This window comes from Monoraphidium neglectum (assembly GCF_000611645.1).
Source record: "Monoraphidium neglectum strain SAG 48.87 unplaced genomic scaffold scaffold00410, whole genome shotgun sequence".
NCBI lineage: Eukaryota > Viridiplantae > Chlorophyta > Chlorophyceae > Sphaeropleales > Selenastraceae > Monoraphidium > Monoraphidium neglectum.
Genome location: NW_014013218.1, coordinates 1,565 through 21,964, shown reverse-complemented (window position 1 = coordinate 21,964; position 20,400 = coordinate 1,565). Strand labels below are relative to the sequence as shown.

The 20,400-nt window shown below is 59.1% G+C and overlaps 3 protein-coding genes across 3 annotated transcripts; 2 read left to right on the top strand and 1 right to left on the bottom strand.

The window, feature by feature from the left end:
* Window positions 1-4,430: 4,430 nt before the first annotated feature.
* MNEG_3307 (hypothetical protein) lies at window positions 4,431-5,237 on the top strand (the record flags this gene model as incomplete). Its single annotated transcript, XM_014048216.1, has 1 exon — window positions 4,431-5,237. The coding sequence occupies one exon, from the start codon at window positions 4,431-4,433 to the stop codon at window positions 5,235-5,237; it is 807 nt and encodes a 268-aa protein (XP_013903670.1).
* A 9,198-nt stretch (window positions 5,238-14,435) lies between these two features.
* Window positions 14,436-15,342, bottom strand: MNEG_3306 (hypothetical protein; the record flags this gene model as incomplete). Its single annotated transcript, XM_014048215.1, has 3 exons — window positions 14,436-14,651; window positions 14,894-15,083; window positions 15,335-15,342. 3 exons carry the CDS (start codon window positions 15,340-15,342, stop codon window positions 14,436-14,438), a joined length of 414 nt encoding a protein of 137 aa, XP_013903669.1.
* A 1,183-nt stretch (window positions 15,343-16,525) lies between these two features.
* On the top strand, window positions 16,526-18,652 carry MNEG_3305 (tRNA-dihydrouridine synthase 1; the record flags this gene model as incomplete). The annotated part of the gene is made up of 3 exons (XM_014048214.1): window positions 16,526-16,936; window positions 17,127-17,384; window positions 17,627-18,652. 3 exons carry the CDS (start codon window positions 16,526-16,528, stop codon window positions 18,650-18,652), a joined length of 1,695 nt encoding a protein of 564 aa, XP_013903668.1.
* Between the last annotated feature and the right edge of the window lie 1,748 nt (window positions 18,653-20,400).

Below are 20,400 nucleotides of genomic sequence, written 5' to 3'. Positions count from 1 at the left end.
GCTTGATTTTGCTATGAGCAAAGACACGGGGGGGGGGCAGTCACGCAACAGCGGCATGGTGGATGGCATCTAAGAGGGGCAGCCATCCATCCCACGAGACGCGCTCGTAGGGACGTGGCTATGTCCATGCGGCTGGGCAGCGGCCGCGTGGTGCCGGTGGCTTGTTTAGTGACTGAGTCGGCTGTCCATGACAGTTGCTTGCACACCAACCGCACCTTCGCCCTTGTGCTGGGTTGCGCCATGACCGCGCACGCGCGCACGGGGCACGACCCGAGAGGGCCTCTCCTGGACCACCGCCCTGCACATCCACCGTGCCTTCATGCCCGCTAATGCTTATGTCAGGCTGAATCGCACCACCACGCGTTACAACCTGTACGCATTGGGCGAGCATACACCCGTCGACATTTGTGCACAAGGCATTCGCCGCCAACGTGTCCGCTGCGCAGGACTGCACGCCTAAATTTGTTTGTGCACCGTATCCCGACCCATGCTTGCCAATAGCAGCTGACACAGCATTGCGCTGTCATGCAGCCCCTTCCAGCATGTGCCTAGCAGCAGTGCTTTTGTGCTTGGTGACCACATGCTGCACCAACCGCTGCGTGGCTGCTTTTGTTGTGCTGGCTCATGGGTGGGTAGTTAAGCAAAGCCCTGGAGCAATTCATACAGCGTTCAACGCCAGGCTTCAACCATGGGGTTGGCAGCCATTGCAGATGTGGGCGAGGCGCCGCAAGCGGTCTGGGACAGGTGCGAGCCCTGCGGCCTGGAGTGGTGCGGTTCCCCGAACACGCCTTCCGGGAGCCGCGGCTTCTGTAACAACTTGTAAGATCTATACTTTTCATTCAATGAGTACCGCCGGGCTTTGTGCTGCCGGGAGGCCGGGCTTTGTGCTGACGTAGGTGCAAGGCCTCGCGGAGTTGTGCGGGACCCCGAACACGCCCGCCCCTTCCTCTCATGGCCCTGGGAAACAAGTTGAATATTAACTAACCCTTTGGGCCCGGCGGAGCGGGCGGCAGGGCCCTCCCTGAATTTATGTAATGCGGCGCGGTGCCCGGTTGGGTCGCCCATAGGCCAGGCCATGAGTCATGCTGTGATCTTGGTTGACCGGCCAAAGTCTCACCTGGCAATGATAACACCCGTTGATTGTGGGGTTCTGGCATTCTGCCACGTCCTGTTTGTTCAACGCAACCATGCACACAGACACGGGGGCGATCAACAGCGCCCTGGGCGTGGTCGGCATACATGTAGATGAGCAGCTGTCAGCCCCGCAGAACGGGCTCGCGGGGGAGCCTTGGGTCGCGGCTGTGTCCGTGCGGCTGGACAACGGCTCAACTGCTAAGTACAAGAACTTCAGATATCATAGAGATTCGTGGCGCGACCGAGTTGGACAGGCTGCCCGTGACGGCCGCATGTACACAAAGCTGACATTATGATACTCCTGGTGCTGGGTTGTGCCAGGTGCGCACACCTCGCACAGCCTCTTGGGGACTACCAAACTGCACATCGCCGCGCCTTTTCACGGCCGTAGCCTATGTCATGCTCAGATGCACCACACGCGCGGCCACCTGTACACGTTCGGCGAGCCGAACCCCCCGACATCACGTCTGTGCATAAAGCCGCATCGCTGTAGACGGGGCCACTGCGCACCCCACGCGCAGATTTTGAGCACCCGCGTGCCCCCAAGCGCATCGGTCACAGCAGCTTGCTGTCACACATCCCCCCTCGCCCCTGCCTAGCGGCGTGTCAGCTTACAACACATGGTCACGCACCTGACTAGGCGACCACATACTGCCGCACAGGTGTGGCGGCAGCGGGGTGCTATTGGGTCAGCTCTGGTACAAGATGGTGAAGCAAAGCATTCAAGTACTGTCATCACATCTGTTTCACGTGTGCCACACAGCATCCCAAGTCAGGCGGTGACAAAGGGGTGTTCGCTGCCAGGGGCGAATGAGCAGGCGCAGCCGACCGAGCAGGGCAATCCCCCGACCACATGCTACCAAGGAAGTAGAGAACATGCTACCAAGAAAGCAGAGTTTTTGGGGCGTTGCATATGAGTTGTGCGGGGAGGTTCCATGAGTTGGGCAGGGCGTTTACCAGGAACGTGGTGCATTTGGTGCATTCCTACGCATCGTTGCGCGGTCCCGGGACAACACATGGGCCCTTGCCTCAGGGTACGGAAGGATGCGTGGTGCTGACCCCGCTCACGACCGCAGAGTGAGCCCAGGCCTGCCACCCCTGCCCCTTGTTTTTCTCCCCCTGTCCATCCATGGATGGCTAGCCAACAAGTCGGACTGGAAGGTTTCATTGGTCATGACAACAGCATGTATGCTGGTGGTACATATCAGACAACATCAGGCAGATTTATGTAACAAAAATTTGGCTTGCAGATGTGGGTGGGAAATGGAGGGGTGTTGTGGTCTTGTGATGGAGTAAACACCATCACAAAGTGTTAGGGCAGGCCCAACACCCAGAAAACCCTCCTTAACAAGTTCCCTCAAGCTTTCCAGGAACCATACAACTTCTCCTCCCTATTTGTTTCAAAAACCTTCCAAACCCGTCCATAAAAACTATTGTGACATCACTGTCTGTATGAGGTCATACCGGCACGGTGTGCGCAGGAAGGGGGTGTCGTCGAGGTCAGGGTCCCTTTGGAAGGTGCACCAATGAGCAACCTTTGCTTTGCGGTCTGGCTGCGTTGCGCGACAGCCTATGGCCCACAAAAATTGCTATTTGATTCTCACCAAATCAGACTGGTTGCCTTGGGAGAGGACACGGGGGACTGCACGAGCTCACATTCATGATCCACTGCAGGCGTTGGCAAGGCGTGATGCACCATCTGGTTTGATGGTCCTCCAGACCACTCTGCAGCGCTTGAGGGGGCTACTAACAGCTGCTAGCTGAAGCAAACCCGGCTACTTTAGTTAGTTCTCGTGAGGCTCGCAGACTCCCACCGACGTTGCTGGGCTGGACATTGAAGATGTCGTCGACTACGGCCCTCAAGTTGCCATTTATAGGCATTTCACCGTAAAATAGGATGGCTGATGCATGTCACTTACAGTGTACCGTACCATAGCACAAGCGCTCCGGGATCCGCATTCCCCTCCAGTCGTGTGTTGAAAGGCTTGTGTTGAGCAGTGCTCACCTGATTTTTGTGTCACAGTGACAGCTGGATCATCAACTTCCTGGTTGCTCAGGAAGGGCCCCGGCTGTGCGTACCGGCCACGTCCTGCGCTCGCGCTCTTGCTTGGTAGCCAAGCAAATGCGCAGGTGAGGCGGGCCCAGGCTGGCCAGCCGGACATGACTGTGGGGCTCTGAATGTGATAGCATCACAGACGCTGTAACAGTCTTGTACCTCTGTTTCGGCAGCAAGCACACCCATCCACACCAGGACGTGGTCTGCACGTGCAGCTGGCACCCATTGTCTCGGCAGTACCCGGGCTGCATGTGTGGGCAAATATGTGCAGCATTCACTGACGCAGCCGTGCAAGGCCTGAAAGCATTAGGCGTACGCCCAAGAATTCAGTGACGATAAATCTGTGAGCAGCACATCATCCTTCAAATTTTCCAACGCCGCACAGGAAGGGGGGGTGCTGAGAGCCGCAAGCGCCACGTCTTGTCGCACAGCAGGACAGGCAACCACTTCGAGCAACCAGGGCTGCAGAAGTGAGAGGGATGTTCGCAATGGTTTGAGGCAGCAGTGGCACCACCAGCAGCAGCGACAGCATCGTCAGCATGTCTGGCCAGTCGATGCCTTTGTTGCCGCAGCTTATGTGCTGAGTCGAGCAATAAAACTACTGGTGACAGGTGCAGATGCAGACACATGCATGAGCATGCACACGACGTCACATTGCGTACGAACCTGTCAGGCAGACACACATGAGCATGCGCCCGCACGCATGCGTGCACACACTCATGAGATCACACACACACACACACACATACACACACACACACACACACACACACACACTCCAGGACCGACCAAGGGCTCTGGCTGCTGTCGTGCAAGCATGGGTCAATCGGCGTGTTCCGCAAGTCAGCACTGTGCAAGCCGTGTGATTTACATGACGCTTGGCATTCTGATTGGCGCCGCTGCTGTGCTATTGCTGGACGATGGACGCATAGCTGCTGCAACACGCCAGCACGTGACTGTTCGATTTATGTCGATTGGCGCCGGCGGGCTCAACAGAAGCCAGCTGCCCTCAAAGTTCATTGCCAGGGCCGACTTATGCAGCCGGCCCCAGCGTGCCTGCACTTTTGCTCAGGCGAATCAGCACCTGCTCTGCAATGGCTCCTACCCGAAATTTATAACGTGGTCCAACCAGACCACGACCGGGTACGGGGAGGTGTTCAGGCTTGCCCCGGGCTGCGTCAACGGCTCTGGTGCGTGCCTTTTTGAGAAAAACGCGCCCCGGTCACGGCGCATCGTGGTCATGGGCGACTCCCAGGCGTTCAGGCTGATGCGCGCCATGCTGCTCGTGCTCAGCAAGGTGCCAGGTATCACCTGCACCATGACGGCTGACGAGGCCCACTTGAGGACCGCATACTACAATGTGTCGGACACCGTGGCGGGGGGATTGTCCTGCAGCGGCTGCGACAGCTTCCGCGCCACATGCAAAGGAGCGAACAACAGCGTCGAGATTGAATACCTGCGGCTCGAGTACACGCTCGACTTCGAACTGTCAACGGCGGCGCGCATGCACTTTGCTGGCAAGTGCAATCACAGCCAGCTGCCCCCCTGCAAGTGGTTTTGGAACACCCAGCAGTTCTTGTTTGAGGGCTACCTCAGGCAGCGGCAGCCGCCGCCCGATCACATCCACATTTTTCAAAACATGCACGACTGCGCGCGCCGCTCGCTGGTCGACCACCGCCGGGACCTGTCATGGTTTGTTAACCTTCTCAATGCGACGCTGCTGCCCGGCACCACTGTCCACTTTTGGGAGGCCCCCCACCCCAACGGCGCGAAGCAGTCCGAGGCGTGGCGGAACGTCACCTCGCCGACGTGCATGCGTGGGATGAACGATGCTGTGAAGCAAGCCATCATACCCTTTGTGGAGCGGACGGCCTTGGCGCCAAATGCGTCTGCGAAGTCAGGCCACGCCGCTTGGTACGGGGCGTTTGACCTGTTCTCGCCCACTGGGGCGCGGCTTGATTTGAACGTCGATGGCGTGCACATGCGGCCCGACTGGTACGAGACCCTCGCACACGCGCTGATCGCCGGAACGTGCAGCCTTGGCTAGCACGCCGGCCAACTCTATGACGCACCTACGCTTCTGCAGCCAACGCTGGTTCCTCATTCATGATCCGATGTCCTGCCACAATTGGAGGCTCTTCTGCGCCCGTCGGTGCGCCTGTGGCGCCAGCCTCTATCGCGGCCAGGATTATCCTCCCCGCACGGTGGTGGCGAGAGGTGTGCTGCGCGCTCAGCGCTGGGCATGCCAGCATGGCGTGTCCAGCGGTCTCGTCCGGGTCTCCGCATAGGCGGCAAGCCGTGCTTTTGCTCTTTCCCCACTTGTGCAGGTTGTGCATGGTGGGGAGCTGTCCGCATCTCCGCTCACTATCCAACCCTGCTGCACGCGATTGACACGTTGCTTGGGAACCAGTTGACTCTGGATTCAAATATTGCACATCCCTCACACTGCCAACCCGTCTGTGCAACTACTACTGCCGAAATTTGAGCGCCGTCGCTCTGCGCGAGCCACCTGCTCGCACCTGATTGCTGTTGAATTTGTTGGCGTCGTCAACAACCTGACCCACGCTTGCTGGCCCAGCTGGGCTGCAGCCAATTCACATGTTTTGAATTCAAGTATATGACACCACAGTTGCTTCCTCGAAGCGCTGCAGGCCTTTATTCGCCTCCATTCCTGTGAGCATGTGTGACACGACAGACCTAAGAATGGCCTCGGTTGTAAGGCCATCTCCCTGCGACAAATTTGCCGCAGACCAGCATCCTGGCTGTGCGTGAATCAGCGCAGCACCACAGTGTGCGTGACGACACACCACCACCGTGCTGTGACAGCGCGAGGGCGCGGGGGGGGGGGGGCACAGGGCACAGTCGTGCCCGCGGTGAGGGAGACCGTAGCTTAACAGACGCGCAGCCTTGGGCAGAGTGCGCATACCGACAGGGCGAGAACAGTTTACCCAATGCTAGTGTTCTTGGAAGTACGTACTGCATACGTGTCAAGGCGTGTGTGTAGAAGGTACTGAGATGAGCACAATAATGCATATGGGACATCTACACATGCGAGGTGTCGTGGGCCCACGACATCCATCATCCCGGGATGAAACTTCCTTTCATGCAAGTAAGGCACAGAGCGGCAAGCTGCGCTTGTTTTTCCATGAATGCCCCAGGGTTTGCAGCTTTGGTTCGTTGGCGCCTTAACCTCCACGTCTGGGTGATGCTGTTCTGGGTGTGCCCATGCTGCCGGTGCTTTCCCAGTCATTTCCTGCCCAGCAGCGGGCTGGTGCCTTGTCTGAGCCTTGAAGGGTGACTCAAAACCCCGTGGGTTCCTGCATGCTGACCGTGGACGCATCCAAGTGTGCACAAAACAAACGCAGGACGCACTGCGCGCCCCGCGTTTCGTGGTCCCAGGGGAGGGGTCGCGTAGGTTGCGTACGCGTGGCTGGTGCAGTGAGGGTCTCGGCTGCTTTTGTTCCGTCATCCTGTGCTCTCGCAGGTGTATGCCTGCGCGGGGACACCAACAAGGATCTGTGGGCCGGGTGCCCCTCTCATGGTTGCAGTGCCTGCCAGATTAGGAGGCTCACTGCGCGCGTGCGTGCATCTGATGCAGCCCACGATTCGAGTGGGTCCACCCAGCCATACGCAATTCACGAACTGGCCACCCACCCCGCCGACGGGTTCAGCGGTTTGCGAACGCAGACTCAGGGTCAAGGGCAGGGTGGGTGGCCAGTTCGTGAATTGCGTATGGCTGGGTGAATCCACGTTGGATGGCCTCCATGCTGTTCCACGCATGCTGTGCTGTGTGTATGCATGTGACCGGCGGTGGCACCTTTGTTGGCAAGCCACTCATGCACTTAACGTTTTCTCATCTATGCACACGCACCCCCGCAAGGCGCCGGTGCAGCGCCGCGCACGCTGTTGTATGGCTTGTCCCCAAGCGTGCAGTACAAGGGCCTTGCCTGCTACTGTGCTTTTGCGGCAGGGTGGTGGTTGATTATTTGTTGTTGATTGCGGTTGCTTGTACGCTGTAAGGGCCTCACATATGCGGGGCTTGAGATTCATCCCTTTTTGCAGTGCCTGCTTCTCTTCCCCATCCATGTGAATGCATGGGTCCATCAGCTGTGCAGGTTAATAAAACGACCGGGTTGTGAGTGACAGCCTCATTGCTAGGCACGCGGGCGCGGCGTGAACACCACATCCTCGGCGCCACATGGTGTTCAAGGAGCTTCATTCGATATGAACTTCCTGGCTGCATTGTTATCCTGAGGTCAAACACTGCGCTGCGGCTGCCGGCGCACAGGCTGTGCTGTCACCTTTATGCATGGCGGCTGAAGGGCCGAGCGGGGGCTTCGCCTTCCAGGCCTTCTGGGAACTGATACCAACGAGAGACTCAGGTACGCATTAGTCAAGGAGATCTTTACGGTACCACTGCCAATCCGCGACGTGCCTGGCGTTGCTTTGCTCGGGCATTATGATATCAGTGCCGCCCACTTGTGTTGCAGCCAGTTCCGCAACTGGGCCTAAAACTCCAAAACTTCCGAAATACTTTGAGGAAGGTTGATGGCCAGAGAATCACCAAGGGAAAACTTGCAGCTAACCCCAAAGGATCGGGCAACAGGCACCCGGTTATTTGTTTGGCTGCGAGCAAAGGTACGGGTACTTCAATTCTAGGCCATACCTCATTTTCTGACACTCGCAACCTTCGACGCAAGTAGCAGAGGCACTACTTCCTCGAGCCGACCACGACGTCGGGTCGTTTCAACGTGTTGAGACCCCAACAGTAGAACCGTTCTACGTCAGGTTGCATCGCACTTACAACGCAGACAAACACCACACACACAAAATTTCTCTAAGCGATAGGGCTCGGTGTGGGGCGTGGAAACAGCAGGGCAGCCCACAAGCAACAGCAATAATGCGATCCCCTCTTGCGGGCGAGGCCTTGCGCCTGCTCATGACAGTAACTGTGACCTTGATGGTCGTGCAAGTGTTCTTTACCAGGCAGTACAACCCATCTGCAGCAACTGGACAATTCAACAAAAACCACACCCTCAAGTCTCACACCCGGAGTGAGGATGCCTGGATACTTGACATGCACAAGTGGACCCCAGAACAAACAGGGTACAAGTCACAGGGCTCTCAAGACTTTTACATTGATACAATTGTCGACAAAATCGGGGGACCCACCAACAAGTTTTTTGTGGAGTTTGGTTTCAATGAGCCGGGCTACACCACTGGTGGATCTGGCGCAAATACCCGCAATCTGTACGACAAAGGCTGGCGCGGGCTCCTGCTAGACGGGACTCAGAATAATCCAGACATCAACCTACACGCGCACTACCTTTTTGCCAGCAACATAGCCTCAATCCTCAGACAATACAGCGTGCCGCGAGACCTTGACTTTCTATCCTGTGACATGGACTCCCACGACCTTTTCGTTCTCGAAGGCATCTTTCAAGGAGGCTTCAGGCCAAGGCTGATTACAACAGAGTATAATGCAAACTACCCTCTGGGCATGGCGATTGCTCAGGCCGACCCAGAAATGTTGTATGGGCACCAGCCTAAGAACTTTTCGTTTGTTTTCAAGCAATGCGCATGGGGCGCTTCAGCTTCTGCGGTGCGGATACTTGCGGAAAAGTTTGGTTACACCCTTGTTGGGGTCGTTGGATATCTTGATCTGGTGTGGTTGCGCAGCGACTTGATAAAACCAAACTGGCATGTCCCAACCTTTGAGTGGTTTTTCACGCCTCCCGCACCCTTCTTTGGAACACTTGGCTCTGATCTGGTATTCCATAAGCAGCAAGAGTCACCAGAAGTCTTCGAATGGCTTATTGACTACGAGCTGTACAGCAAAACAAAGGACTTCAACCGCAGTCGGGACTCTGCCCGTCAGCTTTTGACGCAGAACAAGTTGAAGTGCTTTGAGAAGGTTGTTTGACAGCACATACCCTGGGCTTGTTGGAGACAACCTCTTCCCCTGTCATGGACCCAACATAGTGCTGAGCCTCCCTGCACCGACTGCACAACAATTAAAGGGGTGCGCAAGACTGCCGCGCATATGCCCAAGCTTGCTTGCCCAAGCATGCGCCGCCCAGGTATCTAGGAAGAATTGCAATTTGTAATTGTGTAACCTGCAAACAAGCCAGAAGCTTGAGCAAATCGTGTGCGCGTACACGTCCACGTCAGTATTTGCACGCGTGCAAAGTGTCAGGGACGGCCACCTGCTGGCCAAGCGTCTGCCCAACGAACCAAAGTCTCAACTGGCAATGACTGACTTGCTGCACGGGCCAAGGAGGTGGTGCTGCTTGCACCGATGCTGCTGTTGCAACTGTGAGCCTGCAACTGTGACCCTGCCCTGCTGCTGCGGGTGCGGTTACGGCTGTGGCTGCTGATGCAATGGCAGTGCTGAACATGGTCACATCGTCAGCACACACAACCCCTTGATACACGGGCTTGACACGCTAAGGTTAATGTGTACGCTGACACTGCCGGGCATACTCCTGCTCACAAAATGCCGGAGGCCCCACGTCTGACACCCCACACGCTGCAAGCAATACCACCAGCAGTAGTATAGCAAGCGAGTCCGCACCCGGGGACAGTTGCGCGAACTAGAAATTGCGCGCAGGCGGCTCTTTCCCTTTTGTTTACAGACGCCCGTCTCCTCAACGCATGTCAAGCTGGCCCCCAGCGCACCCCTTGCTGCCTGCAGGCTGCAAAGCAGTACACGCCAAATCGAAGAATGCGCGCTGGCAACACTTCCTGCAGCTGCAAGCCTGTATAAGAGAGCACGTCACGCAGCAAACCAAACAGATAGGTGGGGTCCTGCCCCCAGTATCCATGCGCACGAACGCGGCCACGCGCGCAGCAGAGAGCGCCAGCACCGGGGCATGTGGACCCTACCTTGATGGGTGGACGGCAGGTGGGTTGGCTGGGAGCCATGCTCCCTGTACCAGCATGCTCCCGAAGCATAGTGTTACAGGGTGTGCAAGCGTTGGCAACACCCCAACAGACATATCAATAGTGTAGGAGGGCAGCACAGCCCTGTCGGTCCACAAGCGAGCCTTGCCTTGTCAAGTTGTGTACCACACAACAGCCTGCTATTGCTGCTGTATGGTGCACTCTTCTTGAGCGGCGTTGTGCTCACCTGTTCCATTTCCCTCCCCTCTCTGGTAGCCAGTCCAGTGTGTGGAAGGGATTTATCACTGTTTGAGAAATTTATCGCTGAAGTGTTTCACGCTCGAGCTCAAGAAAATTGACAGCCAGGTGGCAGTTCTGCGCAGATTGCATGCATACGCACTGTTTGTGGCTTTGTTGTGGATCTGAAACCCTCGTTGTGTTCCTTGTGCCGTGCACTTGATGGTCATCGCGAACATGGGTGCAAGTCGCAATTTACAAAGCAATGTGCTGAGCCTTTTCATAACTTGGCTGGTGGATCATGTTGATGGTAGTGTAGAATTCAAAATGTGGTGAGGGCACACTTCGACAACATCATTGATCCCCCACAAGGAGGCAAACAGGTTGAGAAGCACGTCAGTGATCTGATCCTTCATAAAAGGCAGCAGGTGAACATGGTCCCAGTGGGCTGGCAAATTGGCAGCCAGTGCAGCCCCCGTCATCTCTCGGAGATTTAAAACGTTCCAGCCGCAGCCTCGAGCTGCAGCAGTCAGGTTGCCCTCCATCTCTGTCAACTTTCGGCTTGGCGGGTTGTCGTGATACGTGGTTCGCCAGATCAGCTCTGTTTTACCGCCGTTAATGTTCAGTTGCTCCTGCTTGGCATGGCAAAGAACATGCGACCAGTAGGCGGTCATGTTCTCACCGCCCCACGCACCATGATTGAGGATGATTGCGTCTGCGCCGCTGTGCATGAGTGCCCTCAACGTCTCTAGATCACGACTTGCATTCGTGGCGCCATACAGGGGATATGTGTCAAGATTAAATTTGCCGTTGGGCGTCCTGACGTCCAGCCGCCGAGCGTAGCACTTGTTGACATCATCCAAACAGTGATGGGATGAATTCATGCAGCTCGAGGTGGTCGTGATTGACTTGACAAACCAGCGAAGCATCAGCGTGCGGGTGTCGTTGGTGTCAGTTGCATAGGAAGGGTTGCGAAACTGAGCCTGATGGTTCAGGCTTGGGGCAGTGTCTGGAACACCCGCGTACCGCTCCATCAATTGGCCTCTCGCTATAAAAACTCCCAAATTGAATACATGGTACCTCGTGAGTGAGTCTCCATAGAAGACCACAGTCCTGCCCAGCAGAATCCCCCGTGCTTGCGCAGCTGTGTAGCGCCGTAAACGGCACCCATGAGGCTCAAAATAGTGCTCCCCATGCGAGTCACGGTAGAAGGACCCTGCCAGATTTGTCTGGAAACCTATCTTGCACCAAGGCCGGTCATAGGTCGAATTGTGATGCGGCAATGGCACCTTGACGATCTTTAAGTAGTACAGGCCTGACTTATTTGTGGGGACATGTCTGGGCATGTTGTGCTGCACGGTAAATTCGTAAGTGCTGGGATGTCGCAGCGCTGGGGACTGAAAATGGGCAGAGAGCTGAACCCCAATAATCAGTAGAAACGACGAGACAAGTGTAGCAGCTGCAAACAGGTGTGCCAAGCGCATCCTGCGGGAGAGCGAGATGGGGACGTGCGCGCCGTTGCCTGGTGTTGTCTGGATGGTGAGGGTAATACGAGGTGCCGCAAGCCAGATGATCAACGGCGCATGTCCACTCCAGGCAGTGGGGAACAAGAGGGAAGTTTAATTGGGGCTCATCCGATCCCAGGAAGTGTGTGTGATTGCAAGATGCAATGCATATAGCTTGCATGAATATGGGTATGCTTGATCATGCAAGCAGAGGTGGACCATCGTCCGAGTGCTTCTCCAGTGGGCGGCGATGTTGGGCGAGGCTAGCAGCTCACAACCGCACACCACCACCGCAGCAAGTGTTGCAAGCAGGCGTGTGCACATTCTGAGTTTGGTGTCTCTGCCCGTACCTACACTGCTCCAAGACTACCCTTCGCTTCGCTGGCGGAGGGTATCCCCACTCCACCTGTTGCACAGGAGGCGGCGCGGAAGCTATGGCAGCACCACAAGGCAGCCAAGAGATCAGCATTTGAACCTCTTCAATTCAGGCGAGATACCGTAGAGGTCACAAAACGCGAAGATGACAGAGTCATACACAACAATGAATGTCCTGCATTATTCACCATCCCAGTACCGGTTGGCAGCGTGGTGTGCACAGCCTAGGAGTGCGGGGTTGAAAAGTCGAGTGGGGTGCCCATACCCGTTTGGCCCTTGAATAATCCCGCAGTTTTTTGCCACCTGGCAGATGACACCGACCCGGTTTTGCGGGAGGCGGTGGTGTGAGATCACTTCCAGCGGAAAAAAGGGTTCATGCCAGTGAGCCAGCGTCACGGGGTGCTTTTATGCTTGTGCTGGGTGTGCCGGCCGTTTTATGCAGTGAACAGTGGTATATGGTGGCTTGTGCATGGTTCGCAAGGGGATGTGGTGAAGTAGTAAGCGGTGTGCACGAATCACTCATGAACAGCAGCAGGGGGGGGGGCATTTTGCGGGTGATAGTCCCTGCTTGGCCCCGTCTTCTGGTTGTGATAGTAATGAATTCAATACTGGTATCATTCTATTGTAGTATCTCATCCAGCTGCATTCAATTCCATTCATGCTTAGGGACCGAGCCCAGGACTCGACTCAGGTGAGGTGCCCCGTACGCATGAGTGCTGTCTGTTGCTCTTGGCAAATACGCTTGGGCGCTGGCTTGCTGCGTGTGGCAGGGATGCAGGTTGGCGTTGCTGTGACATCTCAGACTGTCAAGGGGCGTCTGGATGTACTTCCTGAAGGCACGTTGTGTGCTCGCAATTCATTTGAGGGGTGGAGTTGACCGTATTAAAAGTCGTTCTTTGGGGGAAAGACACACACACACACACACACACACACACACACACACACACACACACACTCACGCACATGCAGGTGAGAGGAAGAGAGCAACAGATGAAATGATCCTGTAATTGCCTGGCCGTGTTATGATTTCATAAAAGAAAGGGCCGAGTACAAGGTTAAGGAGGGGCTTGTCGCACGCATGCCAATCGCAGTATCCACTGGATTGCTGATTCCAAGGCGGCCGGGAGCTGCTGAGCATTGATAAAGGTTTTCCACAAGCCAGACTTGATGACTCCGTTCAAAACGGCCACTGCTCAGCGTGTGGATGGGTGTGTTTCTATGTGCTGTGTTGGTGTATGTCGTGTGCTTGCACATGAATGTGAGCTGCTTGCTTGCGTGTGTGCGTGTGTGCGTGATGTGGGTCACGTTGACCCCAAACAAGCAATGAAGATCTGTTTGAAAGCAACCGGCGTTGTCTCTGCATGAGCCGCACGTGAAACAGGAGCTCATGGTAGTGTCGGGAGGCAGGCAGTGCGATGACGACACATTCCTTTCTTTGTTTGTTTGCTGCAGGATGCATGCTGCCAGGCCAGCGGGGCTTCCGTTGCAGGATGCATGCTGCCAGGCCAGCGGGGCTTCCGTTGCATAAAATGTCACCTTTGGCAATCAATGACACGGTGGCAAGCCTCCCACGCTGGTGATGGCCAAGCAGTTCCACAAGGGGTTGGCACAGCAAGCTGTTTTCAGGGCTTTGGCACGGATGCGTTGGGGTTGAAGAAAGGGGATCTATGTTGTTACAATGGTGGTGGCCGCGCGAGACTGGAGTGGTGCGCTGCCCGAAATTGAGGAAAGAAGCGCTACATTCCCTAGAGATGCCAATGGAGTGTGGCTTGTCTGCATCTATCTCTGGTCCTGCGTTCACAGTCGCTGCTTGACATACAGCGCAACGCACAACTCACATCAAACTCATCCCACTCGCCGGCAGGGCAACAGCCGCAGTGCAAACCGAGCATCAGTACTCTATCTGTGGCACGCCACCTTCCGCTGTGAGACGAATCAGGGTCGTTCGAGCTTGTGTTGGAGACGACTGGCAAAAGCGCGAGCATAAGCGCGCGCAGCAAGTGCGGCCGTGGCCACAAACATTGCCTTGCATGCCCCCGGCCCAGGGATGCATGCTTGTGAGAAAAGCAGCCCGAACGCACCTTGGCCGCAGATGCAGCCTGGTTGCCCAGCCTGTTGCCGCTGGTGCGTGGCGCCCTGCTCCTACGTACCAACAACGGCGTTTAGCACACACATCCCTCTTCAAAATTCCATCACTGTATCATGACGAAGGCGCTCCCCGCCACAGCCGCCCGTGCGCCCGACTGTCAAGCCGCCGCGACGGCCCTGGCGGGCGCGGCCGCGAGCGCGCCGGCGCCGTCGCCGCTCGTGGCGTCGACGGCGGCGCACACCTCCTGCACCACGCCGTGCGGCCACACCGCGGTGACGCTGCGCCTGCCTATGCATATGCTGAGGTCAATGCTGAAGGCCGGCGGCGGGCCTGTGGCCCAGGTGGCTTGCATGCGGATGTGGTGCGACTGCCACTGCGCGGGGCAGGCGGGACGAGCGGTTGGCAGGACCAGTTGTTGCGCGGGCCGGCGTGCATGCATTGGGCATCCAATATGGCTTTCGTGCCACTCAAAGAGCGGCGCGACCTCCCCAAACCCCAGCCCGCGCACTCTGCAGCGCCTGCCTGCCCACCCGGTCCGCCCGGCGTTGCGGCCCTCGCCCCGCAGGTCCCGGCACGGCTTCTTGCCCCCGCCGCCCGCCCGCCGCAGGACCGCACCTTAGCTCGGCTGACGGGCCGGTCCCCCACGGCCGGCAGCCACTGCCCCTGCGCGTGCAGGCTCGCCACCGCGCCGCGCAGCCGCGCGAGCACGGCCATGAAATCCGCCAGCTCCTCCTCGCTCAGGGGCACGCTCCAGCCCGGGCCCGCGGCAACTGCAGGAAAATCCAGGTCGTCAGCCCGCGGGTCCCTGGGTGGGGTGGGATCGGGGGTGCAAAGGGGACGTGGAGGGTGCGAGGCTGGTCGGTGGTGGTGGGAATTCAGAGGGCCTCATGGGTGGGGTGGGCTTGGGAAAGGCAGTGGGCTGGAGAGGTCGGGCTCGCAGGGGCAGGGCGGTTTCAGGGGATTGGAGGGGGCTGGGTGGGTGGTGGTAAGGAGAGTGCGACACTGAGAGTCTTCTCGGCGATTTTCCAATGACTTTCGTGCAAGCAAGCCACTCACTCTATCATTCCGAGCCGCCAGCCAAGGCCCTTGAGGGTGTGCGTGAGCCTGTTGAGACCTGCGCGTCGGTTGTGAACAGTAAGTATCATGCATGGGGAACGGTGGTGGGGTACTGGGGTGGGTGGGGGCCGGCTCATCCCATTGTCCCTCTGTCCCTCTCTCCCTCGCTCTCTTGGGGCGGGCACGCCCGGTGACCCACAGTCGCAACATGGCGGCAGGATTGCGCCAGCCGGCAAGCGCGCAAGGCCGGCAGTACAACAGTGCTGCGACATCACAGCAAAGCCCACAGCGACTAGGCGGACTCAGCAAGCCCAGTGTCTCCCTGCCCTTGTGTGGGCAGGGTGCCCTACTGCGGTTAAGCACTGAGGCCGTGAGCATACCATCCTCGCTGTCAGAGTCTGGAGAGTTGACCAGCACGCATCCGCTCTCGTCGCACACGAAGCCGAGGGCTGTCAAGCCATCGATGGACTCAAGCACGCCGGGCGATGCCGCCGTGGTTGCAGCCCGGCCTGTCACAGCGTTCAGCAGAGCGTTAGCCTCCGCTAGCATCCGGTCGACATCATCTTCGCTTCCAGACGCCTGCGAGCGGAGTCGAACGAGCCCTCACAGTTGAGAGTGACACACAGAAACGCCAATCAAGCCGGATCGCCAAGCATAGTGAGCGCATTGTATACTTCTGCGTCATCTCATCTTACCCTGGGTGCTATGTGCTGCAGCCTTGCCTCATGCCGGGGCACAGTTGCTCGACCCCCGCGCCCGCCCCGAACCAGCCCTTTGATACGCGTCAAGGAAGCTAACATGATTCGAGAAAGTTTCGATATGACTTTACCCGTAGACGATAGCTATATGTTGAGATACGTGGTGATCTGAGGAGGAATGAATCATCAGGTGACTTGCTAGGAGCATGAGCAAAGTTGGTGCAATTGGTGGTCGACCGCTTGGCCGGTGAACTCGCCGCTGAGTCAATGTTGTCACCCAACCTCTCACCAGGTGTTTGCAGGGCGAGGATCCGGTGTCTTGACGTTGACTCTTACAACGACATATTCAGAGCAGCTTGCGCCACCGAGAGGTCATTTGCTATCATACTCTAGCTTCACCGTGGCTACGATTTTCTTGCGTGCTGCGTTGGCCAGCGGGCAGCTTGCATCGCGGCACGTGCTGAGCTGTTTTGCTTCTGTAACACGTTTGATCATGAGTAGCATCGCGCCGGCGGCGGCTGCCTCGGTGGGCGTGTCCCCCGCCGCCGTCGGCGCTGCTGCTGCTTCTGCGGCTGCTGCAACAGCACCCCATGCGCCGCCCTACACCACCCCGGAGGCCCTCGATGCGCATGTCACGCGCGCATGGGCCCACTTTCGCGCCCTGGGCAGCCCCATGTGGCATGTTGCCCCGATGGTCGACCAAAGCGAGCTCCCGTTCCGCATGCTGTGCCGCCGCCACGGCGCGGCGGCGGCCTACACGCCGATGCTACACGCGCGGCTGTTCCTCGAGAACAAGGGCTACCGCGCCGAACACTTCACCACGTGCCCAGAGGACCGGCCGCTGTTCACGCAGTTTTGCGCCAACGACCCCGACGTGCTTGTGGGCGCGGCGTCGCTGGTGCAGGTGTGGCGGGGCGTCTGCCACTCGTAGGCTGCACCTTCACGCATCGGCATGCGCTTTCGCGGGCCGGGCCGGGCACACTGAGAGTGACAGTGACCCGACTCAACCCCCAGGGCTGCACCCGCCTCGGTCTGCCTCGCATTTGCCGGCACCTCCGTGCCAATGCGAGCCCGTGCGCACCCCCCGCCCCCAGGATCAGTGCGACTACATCGACTTGAACCTCGGCTGCCCCCAGCGGATCGCCAAAAAGGGGTACTACGGCGCATTCCTGATGGATGACCTCCCCCTGGTGGAACGCATGGTCACGCGCGCCGCGTCCTCGCTGCGCACGCCGGTCAGCTGCAAGATCCGGCTGTTCCCCGAGCTTGAGCGGACCCTCGAGTACGCACGCATGCTGCAGGCGGCGGGCTGCAGCCTGCTGGCGGTGCACGGGCGGACGCGTGCCATGAAGGTGCGCCGCAACGGGGTAGGAGGGGGGACCTGTAGGGATCGAGGATGCGCAGAGGCGGCGGGCCGCGGCCCCTGCTGCGGCTGGCTGCGGCGCGGCGTGCTGTCGCTGCGTTTGGGGCCTGCGTCAGGGGGGCGCACGAGGAGGTTCGGGCGTCCTGCAAAAGTTTATGTGGGCGCATTCAGAACGCAGTCACGTTTCCATACGGTTCGCCTTATTCTCATCACAAACCGCACGGACCACAGGACACCTCTGGCAACCGCGCCGACTGGGACGCCATCCGCGCCGTCCGCGCGGCGGTGCGAATACCAGTGCTGGCAAACGGCGACGTGCGGTGCCTCGACGACGCGCGGCGCCTGATGGCGCACACCGGCGCTGACGGGGTGATGTCAGCGGACCCGCTGCTGTACTACCCGGCGATATTTGACCCAGAGCTGCAGGGCCCGATCATGAGGGCAGCTGCCGAGAAGCTGCAGGAGCAGCAGCAGCAGCAGCAGCAGCAGCAGCAGCAGGCGGGCCAGCCTGCAGCGGCGGGGCTTTCTGACTCCCAGCAGCAGCAGGAGCAGCAGCAGCAGCAGCAGCAGCAGCAGCAGCAGCAGGAGCAGCAGCAGCAGAAGGAGCAGCAGCAGCAGGAGCAGGGTCAAGAGCTTGAACCGGCGGCGCTCGCGGGGGCGGGGCCGGCGGCCGTGTCGGAGGCCGCGACGCACCCGTCCGCGCTGTCCCCCGCCGCCGACCCCGCGCACGCCGCGCACGTCGAGCGCTTGCGCCTCTGCCGCGAGTACGCGGAGGCGTACGCCACGCACCCGGCGCACCCCCGAATGGTGAAGGGCCACGCGCACAAGCTGCTGCAGGGCTGGCTGGCCGAATTCACTGACGTGCGCGACCGCCTGAATTCCGGGGCGGCGTCGACACCGGACGCGCTGCTGGGGCTCGTGTGCGAGCTGGAGGCGCGCGTGGCGGCCGCGGGGAGGCCGTACCCCGTGGCGCGGCCCTGCGACAGGCGGCAGGTCCAGGCGGCGCGCGAGGCGAAGCGGCGGGCGGCGATTGCCGAGCAGGAGCGGGAGGCGGCGGCGCTCGCGGAGCTGGACAGGACTCAAAATTATCAGCAGCAGCAACAGCAACAGCAGCAGCAGCAAAGGCAGCAGGAGCAGCAAGAGCAGCAGCAACTGGATCGGGAGGGCGAGGGGCAGCAGCAGGGCGAGGCTGGTGGGGAGCGCGCCATGACCGAGCCGGCGGCCAAGCGGCCTTGTGTGGTTGCGGCTGTTGTGTAATGACTGCGCCGCAGCTGTGAGTTTGATATGACATGCTCAGGCCCTGCTCGCTTTCGCGCTGCCGCTTTCGAGAGCACTGGGGTGCCTGTGCAGGCCCCTGCAGTCCTCTGTTCAAGGCCACAGCTGCGGCTATGGTAGTCAGAGGCAGGGGCGCAGTGGGTGGGTGGGTTCATGCGGTGTGATGGGTGCTGGGTTGGATGGGGCTGGGCCGCCACGATATCTCAAATGAACATTTTGCCCGTCGGCCTTGGCAAGGTCTGGGTGCTGTGACCTATGCACCTGCAGATGATGTCAGCATGGCCAAGAATGCAGCCACCCGAAGGGGCTGAGTGGGGCTGAAGGCGGCCCACCGCACAAGCTCATTCCATAACACAGGCATAACTGCACCATAGCAGAGGACCAAGCCGCAGCCGGCATCCAGATGCTCAGGGGGTCAGGCATCTTTCAATTCGTGCAGCCGTGATCACACACAACGAGCATCACTTTGGGCAACGTTACAGTAGTGTCGGCTGCTCGCAGGCTTGTCGTCGATTCAATCATCGTTATTGTTAACTGGTGTTTGCGGTCACGTTAATCAGGAGCTGCCGTGCGCACGGGGTCCTCGTGGTCACGCTCAATGGCTAGCCTACGGGCAGCGCTTGTGATCGTGATTGCTGTGTCAAGCCTAGATCTCAATTACGCTGCAAGGTAGTGCCGAGAGCCTGGTGTGTCGAACCAGATCGCATGATCGCGCCGCGCCTTGGGTGCCCAATACAATCGTAATGCTCTGAAAAACACCAATCTGACGCACTGAGATACAATTGGAGTGCTATATAGCCGCCGACGGCTGCTGCATCTGCGCGGCATGCATGCGAGCGCCATACCGCGACGCCGACCTTGCCTCCCGCTCCCTTGTGGATTGCCCCCCGCTCCCTTGTGGAGCCCTTCATTTCCACGAAACGTATAGCTTACAATGATGCAGTTTTTGCAACTGCAATACAAATCATCTATCACGGGCCTAAACACATTCCGGTGCCCTGCACCTGGTGGCGTGTGCGCCCCACTTGCAGGCCGCCGCGACCGCAGGCCTTGCAGGTGGTGCACCGCCGCGGGCCCGGCAGCAGCGACGCCGCCAATGAGCGCCCGATTATCGGCATCCTGACCCAGGCGCGCACGGCGCGTCCTGCATGACCCAAATCGCCACGCGGCCGCGGCCGCTGCGGCCCCACGGCTGACGGCTTCTGCAGCTCGAATCCGCCCCATCATCGGCCCTCCAGCATTGCCTGCACTCAAAACCACGCCCAAACCCGCGCGCAGCCCGGCGACCCCGCCCCTGAGGGCAGCTCCTACATCGCTGCCAGCTACGGTGGGCCTCCGCCAGGGCCGGCCGCCGCGCTGATGGCGGCGCCGCAGATTAGCAGCTGCCTTGCGCATGCTTGCTGCCTCGCACCTGCACCCCGTCAAAGCCAATGCCACACGGCTTTGTCTGACGTGGCAGATGACCTGGCCCGCATGCCATACGCACTCCCTTTTCGCAGTGAAATGGGTCGAGGTGAGCGGCCGCGCCAGCCGGAGAGCGGCGGCCGCCCGGCGCCGCGCAACCGCAGCAGCGCCCGCTTGCCGGCGCCGCCTTTCGGCCCGCCGCCGGACCCCTGCCGGTCCCCCCAGGCAGCGCGTCGGTCGTCCCCTGCGCCCTATGTTTGGGCGGGCGTGACTCCCCCACAACCCCCACCTCGCCCCCACCGCCAAATTCGTCACGCGGGCTCTCC